This window comes from Lepidochelys kempii, chromosome 2, assembly GCF_965140265.1.
Source record: "Lepidochelys kempii isolate rLepKem1 chromosome 2, rLepKem1.hap2, whole genome shotgun sequence".
Classification (NCBI taxonomy): domain Eukaryota; kingdom Metazoa; phylum Chordata; order Testudines; family Cheloniidae; genus Lepidochelys; species Lepidochelys kempii.
This window is the reverse complement of record NC_133257.1, coordinates 102,412,958-102,439,984: the sequence shown is the minus strand read 5'-3', so window position 1 is coordinate 102,439,984 and position 27,027 is coordinate 102,412,958. Positions and strand designations below refer to the sequence as shown.

Here is a 27,027-nt window from a genome sequence, read left to right as displayed (position 1 = left end):
GCATGTACAGTCTCATAAAAGTGCCAAAGTCTAGAGCTATTTATGTCCCATATAATTTCTGTAAAATGAACGTTTGTCACTGGAACCTGTTCCTCAGAAATTGCTCAGGCAATTCTCAGAAGCTTTGTGATGTATGCCTCTTCACCAACATTGTTATTTAGTGTAGAAATAGAATCTTTGGAGTCATGGCTATGTACTTTCTGGAACTCATTAGTAATACATGATTGAATCTGTGAAGGCAGTTGATTATTAGCTGAAAAATGTTCAAGCTGTACTGTTAGAGATGTGGAAAATATTGAAACCAACATACTTGGAATTGCGTACAGGCATTACCGTAATGCTAAATTATGTGCAGCCCTATAATTTGATTTTGAGCCAGTCAGTTTTGTATTTGTACTTGTTGAAGTGGACTGTCAGGAAGGTCTTGCCAGAATGCTTCAACTGACATGTCTGGCTCAGTTAGAATTCTTGACACAAGTCACTTTTGTGGGTGTATTCTTGTTGATGCTATTGGGATGGCACAAGAATTAAATGTATTATTTGAATTCCCTGAGATAAACAAGTAAAAAGGCTGATTGATGATGAAAGATAGGGTAAAATAATAAAAAAGCAAAATACAAATTCAAAAATGATTTCTTCAGTACACTGCTGTATACAATACTAACCTTCTGAATATTCTCATCTAGTATCTGAATTCCAAAATTCATACATTTTGGTGTTCTTTACAGAAACAAATCCTGAAGTAATCTTTCTGTGCATGAAGTGAGAGGAAAGTGTGGAGCTCTCGGGGGGGAAAAATGGACCAAACTAATATCCATTTTGGTATAGATACAGAGCCGGCAACATAGCTACAAAATCTTGCTAAAATGAGCCAGACTGCAACTTCACTAGCACAAGAACTCCTTACATTTCCACTGGAAATAAATTGCAGCAGATGTAGCTGTGTTATACTTCATGTTTCTGTCTCTTTTTTCTGTAGCCTCTGCAGAATGAACCTGTTCATAGCTTACACTGGTCAAAAGATATTCCTCACTGAATCAAGGAAGATTCTCAAGATCTGCACTGATAGAAGCAGAATGTTAATTCTCAAATAGCTTTATGTATTATAGTGTGGTAAATAAATGTATATCCAAAAAAGCACGGAAGTTCCATATCACTATTGGAATTGCCTAGGTTGGTTGTTTGCAAATACATCGTCGTTGTCATCGTCATCCTGGCAAATCCCAAAGGGGCATGGCCTCCTTGCTGATCAAGCATCACCCAGATCCATCTCTAGCTAGGTCCTCAAGATGTGATAAATTACACCTCTGAAGCTTTTGGTGACCCTGTGATTGCCGGCCTGGTTGAGAATTCCTTTGTAAATTCACTTTGGAATTTGTTGGAATTCATTGCAAATATTTAATAATTTTTGGCAATAGCCATTTTCAAAATAAAAAGTTGCTTATAAAAATAGAGAATAGTGTTCATTTACATTTAATGCATGGTGGGGTGTGACCATGGTGGGGGGCAAGGCAAGGATTCTTTTGTTGTGTGGGGGAACAAGGAGTTTAAAAAAAAATTGCTGGTGTGTGAAACTAGGAAAATATTTAACCTAAATTAAGCCTGGCTTTTATTTTGTGTACAGGTTCATTGAAACTAGTTCTGCTGGAATAGATGCTTTTCTTTACAACTGTTTCATAATAGGGGATCATCTGAATAGTTTTCAAAGAGAGAACTCTCTTACAATTGAATCTAAATAAAGTATATTCAAGGGTTTTGGTCACTACCATCTATCATGACCCAGGGGCACTGGCTTGTGTGTTAGGGTCTTTGTAAAATTCTGGAATGAAATTTGGACTTGTTCAGGTAGGGCATAACAAATGTATATCAATTTTGTCTCAGCAATCTATGCGATTTTGCTCTTTTGTCACAGTGGAATGGAGCATGGGCACCAAGACTTTGTGTGATTGTGCATAAGTGAAGATTAAGATCCTGATTCAGGAACCCTAAGCATGTGGTTAAGTCCATCTTTGTTCAGAAAAGCACTTTAACCACATCTCAGATTTAATTCATGGAACTTAAGTATGTGCTTAAAGTTAAGCAAATATTTAAGCACCGTTCCTGAAGAGGAATGCTTTTGTGAATCAGGGCCTAAATGTTTTACCTTCTTTAAATCTCATCCTAAATGGGGGAGAGGGCTATAGGTCTTATAGTGCAATCATACAAAATAAGCATATTTTGCCCCAAAAATTGCATTTTGAATCCAACCTGAAGGTCACGGTTCACTTCAGTAGAGTTACAGTAGAGATGACTTACATAATGTGCCTTTATTTTAAAATCTACTACAAACATTTTGTGGCTGTGGATGAAGGAATCCCTCTAGGCACAGCTCAGGCAATGTGAGGGAATATGTTTTCACAGTTCTATTCATTAGAGCAGAAGGAGATGGTCGGGGGCATGTTAGGACACCAGAGTGGGTAACTAAAACAGCTGGCTAAACTAGATTTTAAATTCCTTCTCTATAATGGAAAAATGCTTTTAAAGCATCTGGTCCACACTGGACCATTCTGTTTCTATACAAAGCTGCAAATTTCAGTTATGCCAGTAATCAAGTTTTTTACTAAATATTCTTATAAATACTTTTATTTAAATATTATGTAAAATTTTATTTCCATGTTTGTGGAAGAAGTCCTGTCATGCAGGTGTACTTAATGGTTTCTGCTCTGCCTTGTGCTAGACTTGCATTCTTGTCTGTGTCCCCATCTAGGGCCTTATAGAGCTGATGTCTGTCGATATCAACTGTTCATAGAACAGGTTCAGCACAAATAACAATGCAATCTCTCTTAGAATTTCCCCAACCTGGAAACCTGAGGGCCCCTTGTCACATTCTGGAGTGTAGCTGAGACCAGTGAGAGATTGTCACCACTTGTATTATAACCCTGAATGCCGCAAAATGCTTCTGCTACTTGTGGCTCCCTGCCTGGGACATACACACAACTAGCAGCCACCATGTACTCTGTGTTCGGTATGCTGTACAGCTCTGATTCAGCCAGTTTGAATCCAACAACCTGCCATCAGTTATCATACTTAACGCATTTTTTGTCTTTACCAGACATGGTTCATATTAGAAGGTGACCCCAACAGCCCCAATATTGAACTGCCCCAGACATGTGTAGTCTTGTTAGGGCTGCCAACTCTGACTTTTTCCACTGAATGCATCTGATGAAGTGAGCTGTAGCTCACAAAAGCTTATGCTCAAATAAATTGGGTCTCTAAGGTGCCACAGGTACTCCTTTTCTTTTTGTGAATACAGACTAACACGGCTGCTACTCTGACTGAAGCTATTCCAGGAGATTTCCCCCCCCCAATATGACATAATATGATTTTTTTTAAAATAGTCTATTAAAATCTCCCGGATTGCTTTCAATAGTCACCAGGAGATCAATGCCAATTCCGGGAGACTCCAGGCCAATCCTGGAGGGCTGGCAACCATAAGTCTTGTCCTTCTCCTGCAACATTCAGAGTATGTCTACACTACGGAATAAGGTCAAGTTTATAGAAGTCGGTTTTTTAGAAATCGGTTTTATATATTCGAGTGTGTGTGTCCCCACAGAAAATGCTCTAAGTGCATTAACTCGGTGGAGTGCTTCCACAGTACCGAGGCTAGAGTCGACTTCCGGAGCGTTGCACTGTGGATAGCTATCCCAGAGTTCCCGCAGTCTCCGCTGCCCATTGGAATTCTGGGTTGAGATCCCAATGCCTGATGGGGCTAAAACATTGTCGCGGGTGGTTCTGGGTACATATCGTCAGGCCCCCCTTCCCTCCCTCCCTCCCTCCGTGAAAGCAAGGGCAGACAATCGTTTCACGCCTTTTTTCCTGAGTTACCTGTGCAGATGCCATACCACGGCAAGCATGGAGCCCGCTCAGGTAACCGTCACCGTATGTCTCCTGGGTGCTGGTAGACGCGGTACGGCATTGCTACACAGAAGCAGCAACCCATTACCTTCTGGCAGCAGACGGTGCAGTACGACTGGTAGCCGTTCTCATCGTGTCCGAGGTGCTCCTGGCCACATCAGCTGGGAGCGCCTGGGCAGACACGGGCGCAGGGACTAAATTTGGAGTGACTTGACCAGGTCATTCTCTTTAGTCCTGCAGTCAGTCCTATTGAACCGTCTTATGGTGAGCAGGCAGGCGATACGGATTGCTAGCAGTCGTACTGTACCATCTTCTGCCGAGCAGTCATGAGATGTGGATGGCATGCAGTCCTTCTGCACTGTCTGCTGCCAGCCAAAGATGTAAAAGATAGATGGAGTGGATCAAAACAAGAAATAGACCAGATTTGTTTTGTACTCATTTGCTTCCCTCCCTCCCCTGTCTAGGGGACTCATTCCTCTAGGTCACACTGCAGTCACTCACAGAGAAGGTGCAGCGAGGTAAATCTAGCCATGTATCAATCAGAGGCCAGGCTAACCTCCTTGTTCCAATAAGAACAATAACTTAGGTGCACCATTTCTTATTGGAACCCTCCGTGAAGTCCTGCCTGAAATACTCCTTGATGTAAAGCCACCCCCTTTGTTGATTTTAGCTCCCTGAAGCCAACCCTGTAAGCCGTGTCCTCAGTCGCCCCTCCCTGCGTCAGAGCAACGGCAAACAATCGTGCATCTGAGTTGAGAGCGCTGTCCAGAGCGGTCACAATGGAGCACTCTGGGAAAGCTCCCGGAGGCCAATACCGTCAAATTGTGTCCACAGTACCCCAAATTCGAGCCGGCAAGGCCGATTTAAGCGCTAATCCACTTGTCAGGGGGGAGTAAGGAAATCGATTTTAAGAGTCCTTTAAGTCGAAATAAAGGGCTTCATCGTGTGGACAGGTGCAGGTTTACATCAATTTAATGCTGCTAAATTTGACCTAAAGTACTAGTGTAGACCAGGGCTCAGAGATAATAAGATCTGTTTGCTCCTTTGAAGGAGACAAACCCCACCAGCTTGCCACATTAACTGGAATTGACATTCACTTTAGTACAAACAGAGCACTGTTGGTTTAGATTAATCGTAAAACAAGTTTATTAACAAAAGAGGATAATATTTTAAGTGAGCTAAAGTATAAGAGATAAGGTTAGAAATGGTTACAAGCAAATAAAAGTGAAAACACATCTAAGTCTAGAACTAAAGCTTGCTAAATTAAATTTAAGGTTTTGAATGTAAATTGAAGTAAACAGACCTTCCGTTGTTTTAGAATAGACCTGTTTAACAACTTTTGCTGAGCCAAGGCTCTCTGATTTTCAACAAGTAACATCATACAGTGGGAGTTCATAACCTTTACATATGATGTTCCTGCATATATTTACCATGGTAGTATTGGCTTGTGAGTTATCAGTTTTCAAGTGATACCTCATATGACATTCCAGGGTGCAATCCAGGCCATTGAGGGCTGTGTCACCCCTGCCCTGCAATCTTGGGTGCCTCATGATGCTTTGCTGTTGTAGCATCCAACTTGGGCTGCTCACAGCCTGCCAGCATGCAGATCACATCCTGAGTGACTGTGTTTAACTACAGCCCTGGTCCAACAGCTCTGACCCCAGTGGCCTCCAGTAATGTTGGTTCTTCGAGTGCTTGCTCATCTCGATTCCAAGTAGGTGTGTGCGAGCCGCGTGTACATTTATTGGAAGGTTTTTCCCTTAGCGATATCCGTCTGTTTGGCTATGGAGCCCCCTGGAGTCGCGGCTTTATGGCGGTGTATATAGGCCCCTGCCAACCCGCTACCTCTTCAGTTCCTTCTTATCGCCTGGGAGGGCTGTTGGAGCTGCGCTCTCCTCTTTTTACGGCAAGCGATCCCCTACTTTTTCAGGTACTTTTTTTCTTTGTACCTGTAAATAGTTAACTTAGTGTTAGTATTTCAAGTAGTTTGTAGAGTTAGATAAGTTTCTGTTGGGGTTTCACCCACTGCGTTCTCCCGTCCCAGAGACTGAGGCATGCCTCTGTCTCACAGGTTCAAACCATGCGGGTCCTGCCAGAAGCCTATGCCCAGGGCAGCAGCGTATTAACGCCTAGGCCAACTAATTTGCCCCCATTCACCGCCCTTCCCCAAATCCCTGCCCTGGCCCCGCCGCCTCTTCTGAGCGTGCCTCGTTCCCCCCCTCCTTCGCGAAGCTGTTTCGCACACAAGCACTGGCAGGGAATGGGGAGAAGCAGGACCCGGCGGCGAGTTCAGGGGAGGAGGCGGAGATGGAGTTGGAGCGGAGGTGAGCTGGGGTAGGGGTGGGGGGCGGCAATTATTTCAGGGCCTATGGGCGGCAAAATCTTTAATCCGCCACTGGCCCAGGGGCAATCTGCACGACTCTTTCTTAAAGTGGTGGGGCTCCCCAGCCGGCACAGCTTGTGTCGGACCCCAAGCCCGGCACTTTGATTCAGAGTGCACTGGCCTCTATGAGAGAGACCGTGGCACTGAAAAAGGACTCTGGGTGCAGAGATCCTCTGCACTGCCACTCCCCAGCACTGAAGACCTCCACCACGGCTAACCGGCAGCACTCGCACTTCCCAGTGCCACGGAAGAACCAGAAGAGAGCTGAGAGGGGGTGTTCACCCACAATTAGAGCAGGAGAGTGAAAACAGGTGAGAAGAGAGAGAACCACCTGGGATGTTTATGCCCATCAATTTTATAGTTCAGTCACCCTTTGAAATGCATTTTCCTGCGAGTGACCCCAAGAGAAAGTTCTTTCAAGCTGAGAGCAAGAAGGGAGGAGGCTTCAGGCTGTTTCTTTTCACCTATGTATGCTTCAGTGCAGATTTTCTTTGTTCTTTCTTTCCCCGCTTGCTGTCTGAGGATTCTGTTTACAGCTTAAGTGCACACACATCCCATTAAGACATGCTTGACTAGTTCTTCCTACACGGGGCTGCATGGGTTCAAACATGTGCCACCAGCATCATTCAGAGAGAATTCATAACTTTACGTATAATGTTGCTGCATGCATTCCACCATGATGATATTGACTGGTACATTATTAGTTTTCAAATGATACCTCCCAAAGCATATTTTGTGCAAGATTATTACAGTAGAATGTAAGGTGAGAGTACAGGATGCTTTGAATCACACCCATGCATAGTCAGTCCTTGGCATATCTGTTGAGACTGTCGAGATGCAAATTGGAATATGGGAATCAGTCTACTAGGAATTTAGATACATTCCATCAGCTTGTTTCATATTAGCCACTGAGAAGCCGTCAGATTATACTTCATTACTACTGACCTGTGCCAAAGCTGGTGTCCTCAAAGTGAAGTATCCTGTGTCTAATTAATTACTAATCCTGTGAATCATCCAGTTCTTTATATTGAATAGCATTCTCAGTGATCAGCTATTTGAGTAGTTTAATACGGTCTACTCTTAAAAATTAGGGTAAAAGCCTTTTGATGTTTCTTTCTCTCTTCTCTTTTTAGCTCTTAATAAACCCTTTCCAGAAATACTTAATACTGCATTAGTCATTTTGGCCCCTTTTCCAAATATTTGATTATGCATGCCAGACTTCCTATCTGCATGCATCTGTTTTGAGTACCTGACTGGTATATACAATGTCAGTACACAATGCTATAAGCTGGATGTTTGTGATTGTCATTATTATTACTTAGCAGTCAGTGAGGAACATAGTAATGAGGTTGGCATGGGAACTGAATGCACAGCATGCTCCCATTACAGAACTGTCAGTTTTAAAAGCTGTTAAACTAATCTTAAGGTGAACACTTTGTAAAGTTCACACATAAAATGAACAAGTTTTGCTAAATTTCCTAAATACATATAGAATTTCTTCTTGCTGTTTTGAGATCTCTTGTTAAACCTGATAAAACTGGTTATCAATGAAAAATGAGCTGTATTTGGCTAGTCTCACTCCTTATTAACAGTTTGTATTTCAGTAGCATCCAGAGACCTCCACCTTGATGAGGGCCCCATTGTATTAGGTTCTGTAGAAGCACGGAAGAAAACATGGGGGAAATCCTGGTATTATTTTAGTTAATGTGAGTTTTGCCGTCGACTGACTTCACTGGGGTCAGGATTTCTCACATGATTTAAGCCCTAAAGAGTTTACAGTCTAAATGGACAAGAAAAACAAATAGGGTATGTCTACACTGCATACTAAGCCCAGGCTCCCCTTCCCTCCATATATAAATCAGGCAGACTCGGGTCAGCAGGCACTCAGGGTCTGGATCCTGTGTCCCTGCTAACTGGGTGGATCAGAGCCTGTGTCCCACTGTGACTTGTGTCCAAGCCCTGTTGTTTTGTGGTGCGTCTGCAGCTCAAGTTACAGACCCAAGTCAGAAGGTCTATCTAGTGAGGTATGGATGCATTAGCACATCTGTGAGACCTGGGCCCTGCATTTGTTAGCCCAGTTTACAATGTAGTGTGGACACTCAAGCATTGGCTTGGAAACACTGAGGGTATGGACATCCGTGGCTGGCCCGTACCAGCTGACTTGTGCTATGGGGCTCAGGCTAAGAGGCGATTTAATGGTGGTGTAGACTTTCGGACTCGGGTTCTAGCATGAGCTCTTGGGACCCTCCCAAGGTCCTAGAGCCCAGGCCCCAGCTGGAGCCCGAACGTATGCACCACAGTTAAACAGCCTGAGCCCTGAGAGCCTGAGTCAGTTGGATCGGGGCAGCCGCAGGTTTTTTTAACTGCGGTGTAGACATACCCTTCATCCACAAGCTTGGGCTCTGTGGACCCGGGTTTATGGTGCTGTGTAGATATGCTCCTAGTAATGGACAAAATCTGTGCAGAATGTCAAAGGTCCATATATTCCTAGTTACTGTGTGTGGTGGTTTCTCCCCAAGCCATCCCCTTATCCCTCATGTTCTCCCCTCTGTCCAGATGTCTCAGTGCCTGGCTCAGCAGCCTTCTTCCATTTGGACCACACCCAGAAATGGACTCTGGCTCTGTATATGTGAAGGGGGTGTAGCGGGGAAGAAGCAGCCAGTAAGTAGGTGCCTATTGAATGACTGACTGCAAGTGTCTGGTAGTGTTACCACAAGTCTCCTTGTGTGCTCGCAAGCATGGGCTCTTTGTGGAGCACAGGGAGTGTGCATTTTCCCCAAATCCAGCCCCCTTGTGTGGTGCAGAACTGTACTGGTTCCATCATTGAAGACTCACTGTCACGGTGGCGGGGATGAAAGGCATGTGACATCACATATTACAATTGTATAAATACTGTTATCAATATTGCTGTTTATTTGTATTACAATGTTACGGAGAGGCCCTAAACAGACTGAGGTCCTATGGTGCTAGGTCCTGCTGGGACTTAAAGGAAGAGAGAGTACCTGTCTCAAAGAGCGTGTGTAATTTTAGTTTGACAGTATACAACATTGAATTGCAGAACTAGCAAAGGGGGGGTGAAGACAAGTAATGCAAGCATGTTGCTGACAGTAACCATAACTAACTAAAATGGCTTCCAATGAAGGTAGTGGGAGAAAAAAAATTCTTTATAAAATAATCCCTAGTGAAAATGCAGAGCAGATGCATCAATTTGGGTTTACCACCGCATAATTAGAAAGGGACAGAAAGAAGGGGAGCTTCCAGTGAGCTATTAGATTGCCCCAAACTCATGAAAATAGTAAAATTCTGTTTTTTCTGTGGTTTATTTTCTATACATCTGTATATATGCATGCATGTGCATGAAATTATAAAAGCACTGTTTCATCATTTACATAAGAACATATCCATTTCATAAAAAAACATATTTAAGAGAAATATTTGTTTCAGAGGGTTTTGGGTTTTCTGTTTGGTTGTTTTTTTCTGATGAATAATGTCAATAATATTCCTTGCAGTTGCTATCTCAAATGGTATATCTAAAGAAGTATTTGTGTTACAGGAGACAAAAGTGGAGGAAGTGGAGGAAACTGAAAATAAAGGAAGCCCCGAAGCAGCCAGATTACCCAAACAATCCTCAGAAGATAATGAAGTGTTTGGTATGTATCTGAAGAACTGGAAAATAAAGCTTGCACTGTAGTACAGTTTACATAGTAATAGTGCACTACTGTTGGTTTAAACAAATCACTCATTTTTTCAGAGGAACAGCCGTGTTAGTCTGTATTCGCAAAAAGAAAAGGAGTACTTGTGGCACCTTAGAGACTAACCAATTTATTTGAGCATGAGCTTTCGTGAGCTACAGCTCACTTCGTCGGATGCATACCGTGGAAACTGCAGAAGACCTTATATACACACAGAGACCATGAAAGTTTCATGAAAGTTTGTTTCATGGTCTCTGTGTGTATATACTTTCATGAAACTTTCATGGTCTCTGTGTGTATATAAGGTCTTCTGCAGTTTCCACGGTATGCATCCGATGAAGTGAGCTGTAGCTCACGAAAGCTCATGCGCAAATAAATTGGTTAGTCTCTAAGGTGCCACAAGTACTCCTTTTCTTTTTACTCATTTTTTCATAGCTTTTGCTGAGATAGTGTTAGAGCATGCTTACAGATCTTTCTTATAATAAATATTTTCTCCTGCTTTAAGACTCTGATTTGGAAAAGAAACAATGGTTTTGTGACAGTATAAGTCCATTAAAGCCAGTGTTGATGATAGCGTGGAGAATGATGTCAAAGGTTTTTAGCCAATGGATCTGTGGGCAGCACTGCTTTCTAGAGCAGGAACTTTAGGAATCTGGGAAAATTAAGGCAGCCTTACTACTCCAGCTTTAAGAATTTTGGACAGTTCTTGAATTCATTATTTCCAGGGTTCAAAAGGAGTAGAAACTGAGTAACTAACTGTTTCTTTTACTAAATGTGGAAACGATGCATTTGATAATTTAAACCTGCAGTGGATAAAATTAATTTTCAGAGTCAATTCTTTAGTTCACTGTAAAGTCCTCTGAAGACCGGCACATCTATTTTCAGGGTGTATTACTGCTATTGATGCTCCCAGCTTTCCTCTTCTATGCCATCTATGGTTTCGGGACTTCCCTAGAGAGTTTCATATAGGGGGGAAAAAAAACATGCAAGGAGGGGTTAATATATGAAAATAAATTGTCTCTGTATGTTTGGTTCTCTCTATACTTGTTTATTGATGGAACATATGCAAAATTAATCCTGTGTTCCTATCATCTTAGTTTAAGAATCCCATATAGCCCTTGTAATGCTTGTGCAGTCCTATGGTGTGCATGTTTGTCTTATGTTTAAGTTAATTTTGTTACACACTATCAAGCCATTCTATTGGGGCTGGAACTTAGTGCTGATTAGTCAGTCATTGCTGGCTTACTAGGGATATGAGAGTAGTGCTGAGTGTATTCTAGTGGATCCAAGTGCTCTTGGAGAGAACTCCTTGGAATAGGTCAGTACATGAGATGCCAGGAAAATGTAGCTAATAAAATTAGCCACACCTGTAGCTGGGGAAAGAGATTTCTGAGCAAAGCCTCGAGTGTATTCAACATAAATCAGTAAGCTAAAAAGAGCTGGCCACACCCTTTAGTTTAAAGAAACTTTTTTGTATTTATTCAGGTGTCAGCTGTTTGTTTTTTTGTTCCTCCCTTTTCCCCACCCCAAGAATTAAAGTCAGCTTATTTTTTAAAGGTCAGATCAAAATTTACAAACACAGTTGTTTGCATCCTGTATTCTGGCTTTCCAAGAGCCAAAAGGGCTGCTTCTCTCATTAAGGAAGGGAAAATGAAGAAATAATTTAGAACATCCAGTGTACTTGTACTCATGCATGTTAATTCACATCACTCATTATGGGACATGTAGGAATAAGGGGCAAATACCCATAATAGACATCCTGTTGTACGATACAAAAGTCTGCAAGAGTAACTATCTTTTTACCCAAAGTTGCTGTGAGGGTGTGCTAATATGTTACAACATATAACATAAATTACTGTTACATTTAATGGTGCCATATAAATTAGATATCTATGAAATATATATAAATCTTTGATTCACAATTCATAAGCTGTTATTCTTCTGTTTAACCCAAACTCTGATGGCACCCAAAATTACCAGTTACTTTTGAAATATATATGCACATGGCCAAGATTTTTCCAAAAGAATCAGGTAATTTTGGGTACCACAACTTCTGTATGCCAGACTTTGATGTACCTTGAAGGATCCTGATTTTCAGAATTTGCTGAGCATCTGCCCTCTGGAATTGGGCCTTTTGAAGATTTCTGCAGATAGACACCTGAAAACTCGAAGCACCCAAAAACTACTAGTCACTTCTGAAAATATTAGCCATATATACCTTGAATAGAACTTCTGTTTAAAAAAATGCATTCAGTTGTATCTTGTTCTTTCTGTTCTGTTTAGATCTATATTATTGGTTGTTTGCCTTTATTTTATTGTTCGTATAAAGGCATGTCTGAGTGACTTGCAACTCCCATTTAAATTATCCTCCGAATGGCCCCCCATTTTCTACGTGTTTCTCTTGCACTTGTGGACCTGTTATAAACAACTATAGAGAGTAAAATAGAGTCTTTGGAGACTTAGTCTTGTACAATGTTATAAGAGTTTGTGGCGCTTACAGCTTGATTGACTTCATCTGCTCTTGGCGAAGAAGTGCGAATTAAGGGAAGCAGCATGGTGTATAGGGGACTTAACTGGGAGCCAAGAAACCTGGGTGCTCTTCTAGCTCTGCCACTGACCTTTTGTGTGGCTTTGGATAAGTCACTCGACTGTCTGCCTTCATTTCTGCTCCCACCGTTGATCTGCCTCATCTTCAAGATGGAACAGGAACGCCTCCCATTATACATTGGGGCCATAATCCAGTTGGGCTGTTCACACTGGCCAGATGAAGAAGGCAAACAATGCTGCAGCCTTTCAAAGTCTTGTTTTCCAGAAGCTTGGAAGAAATTTTGGCAGACAGATTTCCTTCCTTGGAATTATATAGAAGCTTGATTCCTCTCTGCACCTTCCGAATGCAGACCAATTTCTAAAATGCATAATACAGTCCTTGGAAAATAATAATAAAAAAGACAACATCCTAGGGTGTGTCTGTCATTCTGTGTTTTTAAATATTTAGATTACAAACTCTTAACATTTCTTTTACTCCCACAACTTTAAATCTAACCTTTATTTCTTGTCTATATGCCCTACTAATCGTAGAAATGTAGGGCTGCAAGAGACCTAGAGAGGTTTTCTGGTTCAGCTCCCTGTGTGGAGGCAGGACCAAGTATATCTAGACCATCCGTGACACGTGTTTGTCTAATCTGTTCTTTAAAACCTCCAGTAATAGGGATTCCACAACCTCCCTTGGAAGCCTATTCCATAACTTAGCTACCCTAATAGTTAGAAAGCTGTTCCCAATATCTGACCTAAATCTCCTTTGCTGTGGATTAAGCTGGTTTTGTCTTGTCCTGTCTTCAATGAACTTGGAGAACAGTGGATCACAGTCCTCTCTGTAGCAGCCCTTAACATATTTGAAGACTCTTATCAGGTCCCCCTCAGTCTTCTTTTCTTAAGATTAAACATGACTAGTTTTTGTAACCTTTTCTCATGAGTCAGGTCTTCTAAATTTTTGTTGCGTATTGGTGGCGCACTCTGAACGAAGGACTGAAGTTTAGTTTTAATACGCAGTCTTGCATCTGAGTGTTTGCTTGGAGGGACCACATGGCAGCAGGAGCCCCACAGGAACTTTGACAGAATTCTTCCTCCGAGGGAGTTTGAACACCTTTGCCACCTTTTTGAAAGGGTGCAACATATAACTCCTAGCCAGTTCTCTTCCCCCATGGCCTCAGCCTCATCCCACCATTTCTATCACCTATAGCAGTGGTCCCCAAACTGTGGGGTGTGGCCCCCTATTAGGGCATGGAGGAACATTTTGGCAGGGTGCAGTGGGGCCCGGGCCAGCCCCCACTGGGGTCAGGGAGGGAGCGCCACCCAACCCCACTCTGCTCCCAGCTCTGCTCCAACCAGAGCCCCACTCTGTAGCTGCAGCCCCAGCCTCGGCTCCTGGCTTGGCTGTTGGCCCTGACCATGGCCCGGCTGCGGCTCTGCTCCCAGCTCTGGCCTTGGCCCCAGCTCCAGCCCCAGCCTTGGCTCCCTTACCCCGGCCATGCCCCCTCTCCTGGCCCTGGTTCCTGACTGTGACTCTTGTGGGGGAGGGTGCAGACAGGAATAAGGGGTGGTACAATGTGAAAAGTTTGGGGACCACTGACCTGTAAAGAGGCTAGAACAATCGCTGGCCCTAGCAAGAAACTGTAGCACTGATCCCTTATGGTTGACTCCATGGGAATGAATGGGTGTGGGGCCCCTTTCACCTCCTCCCATTTGTACACAGATGTAGAGCCTGCCACGTTCTGACTTCAGACAGGTCGTTCCAAAATCATAGGTTGGCATTTATAAATCAGCCACAAGGGAGCAGTAATTGCCTTTCCCCTGGAGAGTCCAAGTACACAATCTAATATCATTTAAAGCATTGGATTAGTGACTCGGGGTTTCTGTGTTCTAGGTTCCCCTTCTCTAAAACAATACATATATTTTGTTACACTAGACTAGACAGCATTATGTTTAACCTGGAAAGTAGAGAATGTTCTATACCCTTTATAGCATTTGACGTACAGGATTGTTATGACAGAAATGCAGTAATTTAAGTGAAGAGTTAAGAGAAACCTTTTGTGGTAGTTCAAGCATTTTTAGTTTTCCATAAATATTTGATTCCCTAGAAGGTTCAGTTAGCTTGAATTTGGCTGGCCAAATACTACGTGATCTGAAGTCTTTTTGTTTCATTGATCCTTGTCAGTTGGGCTTTAGACATGGGCGGGATAGGAGACTACACTGAACTCCTTGGTTGATAATCCACTGCTGGGAATGGATAAGGTTCAGTTTTGTTCTATCTGTTGGGCATTCATATCAAAACGGTTTTATCAGCAGTCATTTGCAGAGCCCAGTGGTGCTTTACATTCCTTCCAGTCAGAAATTACTCTGAGAGTGGTTATTCTTTATTCACTTATCTTATGGTAGTGCTGAAATGCCTCCATCAGCATTGAGGCCCTGTCGTGCTGAGCACTGATCTCCATAAATAGAGATAGATGTGGTCCGTGTTGCAGAGGGCTTACCTTACAGGTAGGGTGACTGCTGCAGTACTCCAACATCTATTGTGGATGTTGCAGGTGTATATATTGGGGCCCCAGAGCTGCAGCAGGCTTTTGTTGAACAGTGAGTCAACCACAATAGGGAAACTTTCAAAAATGTCCATAATTTAATGAACATATGTGTCTCAGGCAAGTTATGGAGTCTACCTGAAATGTTGACTTAAATGCTCTTTTATGGTGATCTGCAGAGTTTCATCTTCTCATGCAACTACTTAACATGTTGTATAAAGCCAGACTGACAGCTTTTTGGAGGTGTACTACCCTGAGTACACCTATTCTGTTGCACACTCTATCTCTTTTTATATTCAACCTAGATAAGGTGGTCTCTTTGTATTTGAGCCAGCCAATAGGAAAGCTATCTTGAAATGAAAGTTCAGTACACATAAGATGTGGGGTAATGGCAAACATATGGAAAAACTGACCAGGAAGTGACTGCTCGTTTAAGTTCTAATGACTGAGTAGCTTCAGGGTCTTATTCAGTCCATACTCTTTAGAATTCCTGGGTGAAAACAGTGGCACAAAATGCCTTTAATCATTTGCTGGCCAGGTTTCTGTGGACTTTGCTCTCCAATATGACTCTCTGTCACCTCTAGGCTAGACTGAAATGCATTGTACTGGTGGGTTTTCCCTTGGCCTCAGCTTGCAAAGAATTAGAATTGAGCGAAAACCAGAATTTCTATCTTGGGGAAAATTCTGATATTTTGACATTTGTTTTCAATGTAGGATGAAAAGTCAAAATTTTGACATTTTGTTGTCAAACAAAAAGTTTAAGAAAAAAATCATTTTGGAAATGTCAAAACAAAACATTTTTATGTTCCTGAATCAAAACATTTGACTTGGGTTTGTTGCGAAAAATCAAAATGTTTTTTTCCTAGTCAGTTCAGAATTAAACTCTATCTGCCTAAAGTGCCATGGTGTCTCACTGGAGTTTTAGTTCAGGAGTTGCATTCCCCTAATCTTTCCTAAGGGCCTGGCTCCCTGGCTGGACTGTATCTCCCAGGGTCCACTGTGATCATGTGACTCCCCTGTTGCCATATGGTTCTGTCAGAAATATTTCAGGGTCAAGCCTAACTGCAACAAAACATTTCATTTTGATCCTCATGGAAAACTGAAAAATTATGGTTTCAGAGTAACAGCCATGTTAGTCTGTATTTGCAAAAAGAAAAGGAGTACTTGTGGCACCTTAGAGACTAACCAATTTATTTGAGCATGAGCTTTCGTGAGCTACATGCGTCCGATGAAGTGGGCTGTAGCTCACGAAAGCTCATGCTCAAATAAATTGGTTAGTCTCTAAGGTGCCACAAGTCCTCCTTTTCTTTTTGAAAAATTATGGCTCAATTTGAAATTTCACCAGGGAAAATTTGAATTTTATGGAAGCTACATGTGCCATTAAAAAAAAAAAATCATTTTGACAGAAAATTCCCAGTCAACTCTACCAAAAACATTGTTGCCCACCTATAAAGTGGGGCGGCCTGATAATGTAAGCATGTAACACCTATTCTCCCTGGCGTGTGCTACCTTCCTGTTTATTTCTGAGTACAGTTTAATTATTTATATGTAAAACCCTAAATGTCTTGAGAACCTGCTCTCTGTACAATGCTTCTCCTTCTACCATGAGGCAATTACATTTGGCTGGAATGTTCTTATTGCCTCTCTTTCAGGGTTAAACTCCAAGCCAGATGGACATACATTCTAAGGGGGGATATGATAGAGGTCTATAAAATCCTGACTGATGTGGAGAAAGTAAATAAGGAAGTGTTATTTACTCCTTCTCATAACACAGGAACTAGGGGTCACCAAATGAAATTAATAGACAGCTGGTTTAAAACAAACAAAAGGAAGTATTTTTTCACACAGTGCACAGTCAACCTGTGGAACTCCTTGCCAGAGGAGGTTGTGAAGGCCAAGACTATAACAGGGTTAAAAAAAAAACTAGATAAATTCATGGAGGATAGGTCCATCAATGGCTATTAGCTATGATGGCAGGGATGGTGTCCCTAGCCTCTGTTTGCCAGAAGCTGGGAATGGGCGATAAGAAATGGATCACTTGGTGATTACCTGTTCTGTTCATTCCCTCTGGGGCACCTGACATTGGCCACTGTTGGAAGACAGGATACTGAGCTAGAGGGACCTTTGGTCTGACCCAGTGTGGCCATTCTAATGTGCCCATCTCTGAAACACAGTCCTGCTTGAGCTTCACCAAAGCCCAAGTTGAGCAGATTTCTGGGTACAATACATAAAAATATAAGAATGGTCATACTGGGTCAGACCAACAGTCCATCTAGCCCAGTATCCTGTGTTCCATCAGTGGCCACTGTCGGATGCTTCAGAGGGAATGAACAGAACAGGGTAATTATCGAGAGATCCATCCTCTGTCATCCAGTCCCAGTTTCTGGCAGTCAGAAACCTAGGGACACCCAGAGTATGGGGTTGCATCCCTGACCATCTTGGCTAATAGCCACTGATAGACATATCCTCTATGAACTTATTTTAACTTTTTCTGAATCCAGTTATAATTGGGCCTTCACAACTTTCTGGCAAGGTTACAGGTGTGAAGTACTTCCTTATGTTTGTTTTAAACCTGCTATTAGTTTAATCAGGTGATCCCTAGTTCTTGTGTTATGTGAAAGGGTAAATAGCACTTCCCTATTCACTTCCTCCATTCCATTCATAATTTTATAGACCTCTATCACATCTCCCCTTAGTTCTCCCTTTTCTAAGATGCACAGTCCACAAATCTTTAATCTCTTCTCATATGGAAGCTACTCCATACCCCTAATCATTTTTGTTGCCGTTCTCTGTACTTTTTCCAATTCTAATTTATCTCTTTTGAGATGAGGTGACCAGAACTGCATTCAGTATTCAAGGCGTACCATGGATTTATATATTGGCATTATGATATTTTCTATCCCTTTCCTAATGGTTCCTAACTTTGTTAGCTTTTTTGACTGCCGCTCCATATTGAGCAAATGTTTTCAGAGAACTATCCCAAATAATTCTATGATCTCTTTCTTGAGTGGTAACTGCTAATTTAGACCTGATCATTTTGTCTGTATAGTTGGGATTACATTTTCCAATGTGCACTACTTTGCATTTATTAACACTGAATTTCCTCTGCCATTTTGTTGCCCAGATATATAAGATATCAGTTTAGTTCTGCAGGAGTTTAATAGTTATGTATACATTACACTTTGCCCACAACAGTAGATTATAAGTATCTCTTACACATTAGCAAACTGGTTGACATAGTATACCCACAATTTGGAAATATAATGCATGCATAAAATATGGTTATCCAAGATTCTTATGTTCACACTTCAGCTCTTACAAGAAAACCCCTAAACAAGGAGACCAAGGGAATCAGCAGTGTACATTGATCTACCTGAACAATCCTTTTATCTGTGGACTGTTATTGTCATGTACTGGACAAAAGCTGTGAGGTCATTGCAGTTCACATTGACCTTTCTGGGAAGCTTGTCTTATCTATTGTAAACTTAATCAGCCCTGGAAAACAAGCTGTGACTCTAATGTCAAATGATAGCAAGCTAACACAAAAATCTTCTGGTGAGACAACATATAGTTCTAAGCTAGATGTTACCATCATGACATTCTTCTATTTTGCTACATTATAAGGTGAGTGTTTACTGATGCTTATATTCAAGTTGTCCATACATTTCCACCCTAAAGGGAGTGGGGTTTTTTGGTTGTGACTTTCACAAAGTTTTACCTTTGTGACTGAAATTTGGCATACTTGTTCCCTATCAGAGAGCAGGGTTTTTTCCCCTGAAAGTTTAACTGAAAACAGTGGGGTCACTGTCAATCACAGAGAGAGTGGGAGGATGGGGACAGGGTGGAGAAACCAGAAGACTTTCTGCCAGCAAAAAAAAAAAAAAAGTGTTGACTTTTTTTTCATAGCTCTTGCACCACAGCGGGAAGAGATGGAAAATTGAAATTTTGCACAAAAAGATTCTCCTCATCATGACTGTATCTGTCAGTGCTTTGGTGGAAATGAGGTTAGAGTTTAAAAGATAATTCACGCATGGGCATTAGTTTTAGTTTGCAATAAAAATAACATCCTGCCAGCATTCCATTGGCACTGCACATGCAGGCATGGGTAAACTGAGTGGAAATTTTCATGGAATAGATTTTTTTTTCCCCCGGTACTCCATTTAGATTTCTGCATTCATACGTAAGGAAACTCATCAGAATTAGCTAGCCTCTAACTCTGCCTACTCAGAAAATGCATTTGTGAAGCAAACAGCATTTGCATTTGACTTGCTAATTCCACGTAGACAGTCTGGTTTTGATGAGTGCAAATGGTTTTGTATCAATACTACCAATGCAAACATATAGTCGGTTTTGGAAAACATGGTCTTATCTGACTCAGTCTACATAGTATTTGTGTAATTTCTCAGGAAATTTCTGCTTTTTAAAAATATATTGCATCCTTAAAATAGGAAAGACTTAATTTTGCGTAGTAGAAACGTGCATACAAGGGGATACTGATATCCACGAATTAAGCTTTTGTTTACTTCTTATAAAGGAGACCTGCATAGGATGTGATTGATTAGTAACTGTGTCTTTCATGAATTCAGATAAAACTCCAAGGACAAAGCCAGATTTTCACCTGGTGTTCCTGGGAAGTGCTTGCAGGAATGGTAGCGCCACCTGTCATTGAAATAGGGCACCTTGCACCTCACTCCATTGCTCTATATTTGGTGCTGTTGGTTTGGGTTCATGGTATAAGGCACTTCTATGATCCTTTTGATGTTCAGAGGTTTTATGGGAAACATGGGTAGACACAGGAAACTACTCAATTCTCCTCTTTCTTCGAGAGTTTTCTTTGGCATGAAAGATTTTGTGCTAACTCTATATAAACAGCATTACCCTGTTTACCAATGAACCAGAAGGGTTTAGAGAACTGTACCTGAAGAGAGACATCCAGCAGTCAGGAAAGACACACAACCAGTTAAAAGATACTCATGATTTTTTTTCATAAATATTTCTGTGTTCTGGTTTGACTCAATTGCTTGTTCAGTTATGGCTCGTTTGATGGCTGTCTAATCTCCTGGAGAGTGCCCTATGCAGAGATATGAACTAGTCGACTTAATAGGCCAGATTTTTAAAAGAGGACTCTAATTTTGTGTCTGCAGTCAGTTGTGGGCACAAATAATTGAGAGAATAAATGATACAGTAATTTCTAGATATCTAACTACCTGATAAGTGAATTCAGTCAGTTAGTGGCCTAAATACTATCGTTTAAGTCCATAAGATTACATTCAACCTCACAGTTGATTTTGGGCACAAAACTAGAGGCCGAGCTGAGGGCATTTAACAGTTTGACCCAAAATGATTTTTCCTTCTCCATCTCTTATGTTTGCATGTGCATTTATCTATGATTAATTGAATATCCTTGGCAGTTCTTGCTAAACACAATAGCATGTAGGGCTGTCAAGCAATTAAAAATTAATTGTGTGATTAATTACACTGTTAATAATAGAATACCATTTATTTAAATATTTTCTCATGTTTTCTACATTTTCAAATTTATTGATTTCAATTACAACACAGAGTACAGTACTCACTATATTTTTATTAGAAATATTTGTACTGTAAAAAATAAAAGAAATAGTATTTTTCAATTCACCCCATACAAGTACTGTAGTGCAATCTCTTTATCATGAAAGTTGAACTTACAGATGTAGAATTATGTACAAAAAAACCCTGCATTCTAAAATAAAACAATGTAAAACTTTAGAGCCTACAAGTCCACTCAGTCCTACTACTTCTTCAGCTAGTCACTCAGATATACACGTTTGTTTACATTTGCAGGAGATAATACTGTCCGCTTCTTGTTTACAATGTCACCTGAAAGTGAGAACAGGCATTCACATGGCACTGTGGCAGCTGGCATTGCAAGATATGTATGTGCCAGATGCGCCAAAGATCCATTTGTCCCTTCATTTTCAACCACCATTCCAGAGGACATGCGTCCATGCTGATGATGGGTTCTGCTTGATCATGATCCAGAGCAGCAGACCAACACTTTCATCATCTAAGTCAGATGCCACCAGCAGAAGGTTGATTTTCTTTTTTGGTGGTTCGGGTTCTGTATCGTAGTGTTGCTCTTTTAAGACTTCTGAAAGCATGCTTCACACCTCGTCCCTCTCAGATTTTGGATGGCACTTCAGATTCTTAAACCTTGGGTAGCTATATTTAGAAATCTCACATTGGTATTTTTTTTGTCAAATCTGCAGTGAAAATGTTCTTAAAACGAACATGTCCTGGATCATCATCCAAGACGGCTAGAACATGAAATATATGGCAGCATGCGGGTAAAACAGAGTTGCAGACATACTACTTTTCCTCAAGGAGTTCAGTCAGAATGTAATTGACACATTTTTTTAATGAGCATCCTCAGCATGGAAGCGTGTCCTCTAGAATGGTGGCCGAAGCATGAAGGGGCATACGAATGTTTAGCATATCTGGCACGGAAATATGCAATGCCGGCTACAAGGGTGCTGTGCGAGCACCTGTTCTCCTTTCAGGTGACATTGTAAACAAGAAGCGGGCAGGATTATCTTCTGAAAATGTAAACAAACTTGATTGTTTTAGGGATTGGCTGAGCAAGAAGTAGGACTGTTTTGTTTTTGAGTGCAGTTACATACCAAAAAAAAATCTGCACTTGTAAGTTGCACTTTCATGATAAAGAGATTGCATTATGGTACTTGTATGAGGTGAATTGAAAAATACTATTTCTTTTATCATTTTGACAGTGTAAATATTTGTAATAAAAATATTATAAAGTGAGCATTGTATACTTTGTATTCTGTGTTGTAATTGAAATAAATATATTTCAAAATGTAGAAAAAATCCAAAAATATTAAATATATTTCAGTTGGTATTCTATTGTTTAATAGTGCGATTAAAACTGTGAGGAATTGCAATTAATTTTTTTAATTATAATTAATTTTTTTAATTATAATTAATTTTTTTGAGTTAACTGCAATTAATCTACAGCCCTAATAGCATGGGCTGGGACCTGAGTAAAAGATTCCTGTATTTTTATCAGTGCTGGGCTGGTGGGCCATGCCCATTGTGGTTTAATGTGCACAATAGCAATACACTAAATTACTTATTCATTATTTTAGTGCTTGCTACATAACTTACAATGTCCTCAGTATTTTTCAACATGCTTATTTTGTGTGTGTGTGTGAGAGCGAGCGTGCACCAGGTTGTCCATAGGCATCTAAAATCCTGAGGAAACATAGTGGTCTAACTGCATCTATAGGAGCCTTGCTGAAGTTGCAAAGCAGGATGATTAAAGATGGACCATTGCAACACGCTGTTGAGTGCTGCATACAGCTGCTCTGAGAAGGAGGATAGTGCAGGCTCAGGAGACACTTGATGCTGATCATGGCATATTAAGTAGACCAGTGATTTTCAACCTTTTTGCATTTGCGGACCCCTAAACAATTTCAAATGGAGGTTCGGAACTCTCTGGAAATCTTAGACATAGTCTGCAGACCCTCTGATGTCTGCAGACTACTGGTTGAAAAACACTGTTCTGTGGTGACAACCTTTCACGGACCCCTTAGACATAGCCTGTGGACCTCCAGGAGTCCGCGGACCACAGATTGAAAACCACTGAAATAGATAGGTCTAAAGCTAGACACTACATAACTAGCACTCTGTGCCCTCTTGAGGCTGGAGTGTTCTAGCAGGGCAAACCTCCTTGTGTTTTCTTGAGTGCCAGGAAGACGTCCTTTTCTGTTAGCTCAAGGGGAACAGGCTTTTTATATTCTCTTCCATCGCTCCTCATCACCAGTGCAGGATAGGGCATAATTTTGCGTGTATGTGAATTAAAAGTGCTGCTGGGGGGGCAGAAAAAACCCTACACAAATGAAAATTGGAGGCAACTTTACCACTGTCTCCCATCTAGTTTTCCTGTGACCTTGAGTCACTACTCATTCAGAGGAGTAGAGTGAAATAAACAGAAGAGTCAATATATGCCAAGCTCATCTCTGTTTTGTGAGCTGAAGCAGCTTTTGTCATTAAACTTGACTTTAATTGTGTTGTGGACTCATTTTCTATTACAAAGTCTAGAAGAAAACAGGAATGAGTTATAATATGGATTCTTAACAGTAATTATTATTTAGCTGTATGACAGTAGCACCTAGAACCCCAACTGAGATTAATAGTTTTTAAAGTTAGGAGGGACTATTAAAATCATCTAGTCTGACCTCCTGCATAACACAGGCCAGAGAACGTCACCAGTAATTCCTTCATCAAACCCACAACTTTTGATTGAGGTAGATCTTTCACAAAGGTGTAGTCTTGATTTAAAGACTGCAAGTGTTGGAGAACCCACCACATTTATAGGTAAGTTTTCCAATGGTCAACATCCCTGACTAAGATATTTGTGCCTAATTTCCAGTTTGAATTTGTCTAGCTTCAACCTCTGTCCATTGGATCATGTTATGCCTCTGTCTGCGGCATTGAAGAATTTCAACTATCTCAAACTCCCCACATAAGTGCTCTCACTCACCTCTTAACTTTTCCTCTGAGAACTTGGACTGAGCTTCTTAAATCTCTCACTGTAAGGTGGGTCCCCATGATGGCTCCGTTATACTGGCCGCTGTATACATACACACATAGAATACCTGTCCCAAAGAGTTCATAATCTAAATAGACAAAACAGACAAATGAAGCAAGGGAAAACAGAGGCACAATAAGGTGAAATGCCCTGCACTGGGTGACAGGTCAATGACAGAGCCAGAAATAGAACCCACAGTCCTCTTCACCTCTGGTCCCGTGAGCTATCCACAGGCTGAAACTGCCTCACTTGAATCAACTTCAGAATCACGGTTTGTTAATGGTATGGGATATAGAAGTTTATATTTCTTTGATATGTAATTTTTGTTATGCATGTTTTTGATCATTAAGCAACATACACATTTTTTCTACATTTCAATTGGAAAGATACACAGGGTGAGATAAGATTTAAAACCAAAAGTAAAATCAGGTTGGCAGTATCCCTTTAAGGAATGGTCCACCGTGTGAAAAAGTTCGGTTGAAAACAAACAGTGGGCTCCACAGGGAGCAAACATGAAAATGCTGGCCACATGTAAGCAGAGAGTGAAAGAGGCATGTGAGAGTTGTGTGTCTCAATGCCCCCTGTCTGCTGGCAGCAGCCCTTTCTTGTGAACATCATTCTGGCCTTGTCTGCATGGTTTGGGAGGAACAGGTAGCAGAGCCAGGGAATGGCAATCCATGGGTTACTGTCCCAGTCAGACTGGGTAGGACTATGAAGAAAGACTGGGAGATCAATGGCAGCCTGGAAGCAGAAGTCTAGAAGGAGCTTTGAGGGTCCGCCTGAATGGGTGCACCAAAACTTGCAGGGTTGGGAGAGATTCTTTTGGGGGTTTGCGCACACCTCATGCTCTGTGCAACCACAAGACTCCAACCCTGTCTCTTAAGCACTGCAGCTGATCCCTAGCCTAAGGGGATATAATGTCTTTAGGTTTTCACATGTTTCACACTTACAAATTTTAGTAGTATTTTAAAGTGGTTTTACCTATGGAACCTATGTTGGCCCCTGCTTTAGTTCCTTAGGTAAGACTGATAGCTTGGCAGAATTTGTACTCAATTCTAGAGGCATGACAGTGTCCCTTTAAGTATGATAAGGAGGTATACAGTAGAAATCCATGTCTGAGGATTTTATTTTAACAACGAAAATAGAAGTGAAAAGAACTAGTATTTTCTGCTACACACACTGGTACTTGTGTAGAAACATCCTGGTAGTGACAAGACTGCGGTCCCTTGCAAGTGTCGCAGCAGAGCCCTGATAATGCCCTCCTTTATTTCAGTGTTCAGAGCAGGCTCACTCTGTAGTGCTTTCCCTATGCTTTCCTTTTCCATTGCCAGTGAAATGCCTGAATTTCTCAAGGTCTTTTAACACCCCTCGTTAATATGGGGCTATACTTTCTTTCTGATATAAAGGCCCTCCATCACAAAAGGATTTGTAAGTTAGTCCCCAGCTGGTTCAGTCACTGTGTTGCTAGCAAACTGTGAAGTTCCACTGTGATTTTCCTCCTTGCTTTTGAAGCACCTTAAAATAATAATAATAATAATAATAAATTACATAACCAGCACATACATAACCAACAAAATTGCAGAGCAGAACTGTAAACAATGGAAATAGACCTTTCTTAGTACCACCATGTTTGACTTAAACAGGATAAAAGTTTTCATCCTAACACACACATCATGTATGTGGCAGCCATTGCAAAAAAAAAAAAAAGAAAAGAAAAAAGTATCTTTGCTTTAACTGAGTCTAATGGAAATAGGCAAAAGGTAAAAAGGTTCCATGATAGATACAATCTCCCTAATTTCCGTTCAGAAGAAGGTTTTACGATTGAATTTCCTTGTTGCTTTTTTAAAACTTACTCTTACTTACTCTTCGTTGAAGGAATAGTTTAATATGGCTAAGGAAAGCAACAGATTTGTATTACATATACTGGACCAGATCCTGATATGGTGTAAATCAACATAGCTATGCTGCTTAAACAATATTTGATACCTAGAAAACTTTTCCTTACTTTATTTTTCCACTTGATGGGATTTCATGGATGTAAATCAGGGTGGAGGTAGACCCAGCTGGCCTGGTTCATCATTGCATTGCTCCCATGATACCAGTGTATCTCTGGAGTAATGAAGTGATTAGTCAGTCTCAAGTATTTAACGAGGAAGAATTCAATCTTAGATCTATTATATCTGGCTCTCGGGTCTTCTACACCATTAAGGATGGAGTCCCTCATTACAGAATAGTTCCAAAGAGAGAAGGGATATTCCATTTCCCAGCTTGCAAATGTTTTGCAAAAGAGAGCCAAATGAATAACTGTAAATTCTCTAATCCAAATATATCCATCTATTTTGCAGAACTCAGTTCTTGAACTCTTAAGAGTCTAAAGGCCAAATGCAGCCCTGATGTGAATGGATGGACTTTGCTGAAATCAGCTGTAAAAATATCAGGGTTTAATTTGGTTCCAGAGATTATGTATTTTTGCTTTTTCATTTGGAGTTCATCCATTTAAGAGGACAAAACCTTTATAATATTTCAGCGTAGAAATTAACAAGATGACATCAAACCACCATAGCAGTTTTCAATATTTGAAACAGGTAGATCTATCACTTATTTTTTTCAAACTGTGTTTTGATCTCTCATCTCTTCAAACTGTCTTGCAAATAATCCTGTCATTTATGAAGTTACTGCATACACTGTGCCGTCACTGCTTTGTTCAGCCCTCCAGGTTTTGCAGCTAGACTCTTGAGCACAAAGACATCTTCAGAGGAGCTACATGTTGCTTAAAGAGAGCTTCTTTTATGGCTGGAGTTTTGAATGTAGGCATCTTTCGGGCATACCACATGCAGATTCTACAAATTATCCCCAAAAATGAGTGGGTTTTCAGTTCCACCTGAAAGGAGAGCTTTTGATGTATGCATGCACTCATCCTTTCTCATCCTACTTGAGAAATTATTGGAGTATGAGAAATCGGGAAAAAAAATGGGGATATGATGGTACTGTGCTGATTTGTACTAATTAAATGATTACTAATTTAAATTTTAGTTTAATGTGTTCTATTAAAACTGATATTTTTAAGTGTGTTAATGTTCCTAATGTGCAAAAGAAATACAGTAAGTCTTAATGTAAAAATTTACGTTATTAGCCTTCCCGTACACTGAAGGAAAAATGACGTTGATAAGATTTAATGTAAAACGCAAGTTTTCAACCATAAATATGGAGATTGTTAATGCTTAAATTATATTGTTGGGTGAGGTTTTATTTTTGTTGTGACCACTGTGACCAGAAGTAATTCATATATGCTACTCTCTAGTAGCAACATGAAAGCAGGATGCTCCATTAAGGGGTGTGATCCAGTAACTGCAGGCTCTCCTCTGGTGCTGCCTCTCGGGTTATAAGCATGCCACC

The 27,027-nt window shown here is 41.0% G+C and overlaps 1 protein-coding gene across 4 annotated transcripts in view; it reads left to right on the top strand.

Annotated features, from left to right (window-relative positions):
* MBP (myelin basic protein) overlaps window positions 1-27,027 on the top strand; it is a 174,206-nt gene that overhangs the window by 76,020 nt on the left and 71,159 nt on the right. For 3 of the 4 annotated variants that reach the window (XM_073331792.1, XM_073331793.1, XM_073331791.1), the window contains one exon: window positions 9,831-9,927. In XM_073331792.1, the coding sequence (XP_073187893.1) occupies window positions 9,831-9,927 (97 nt within the window). Of the gene's footprint in view, window positions 1-8,833; window positions 8,939-9,830; window positions 9,928-27,027 lie in introns of those variants that run through there. The other variant, XM_073331790.1, reaches the window with a different exon arrangement.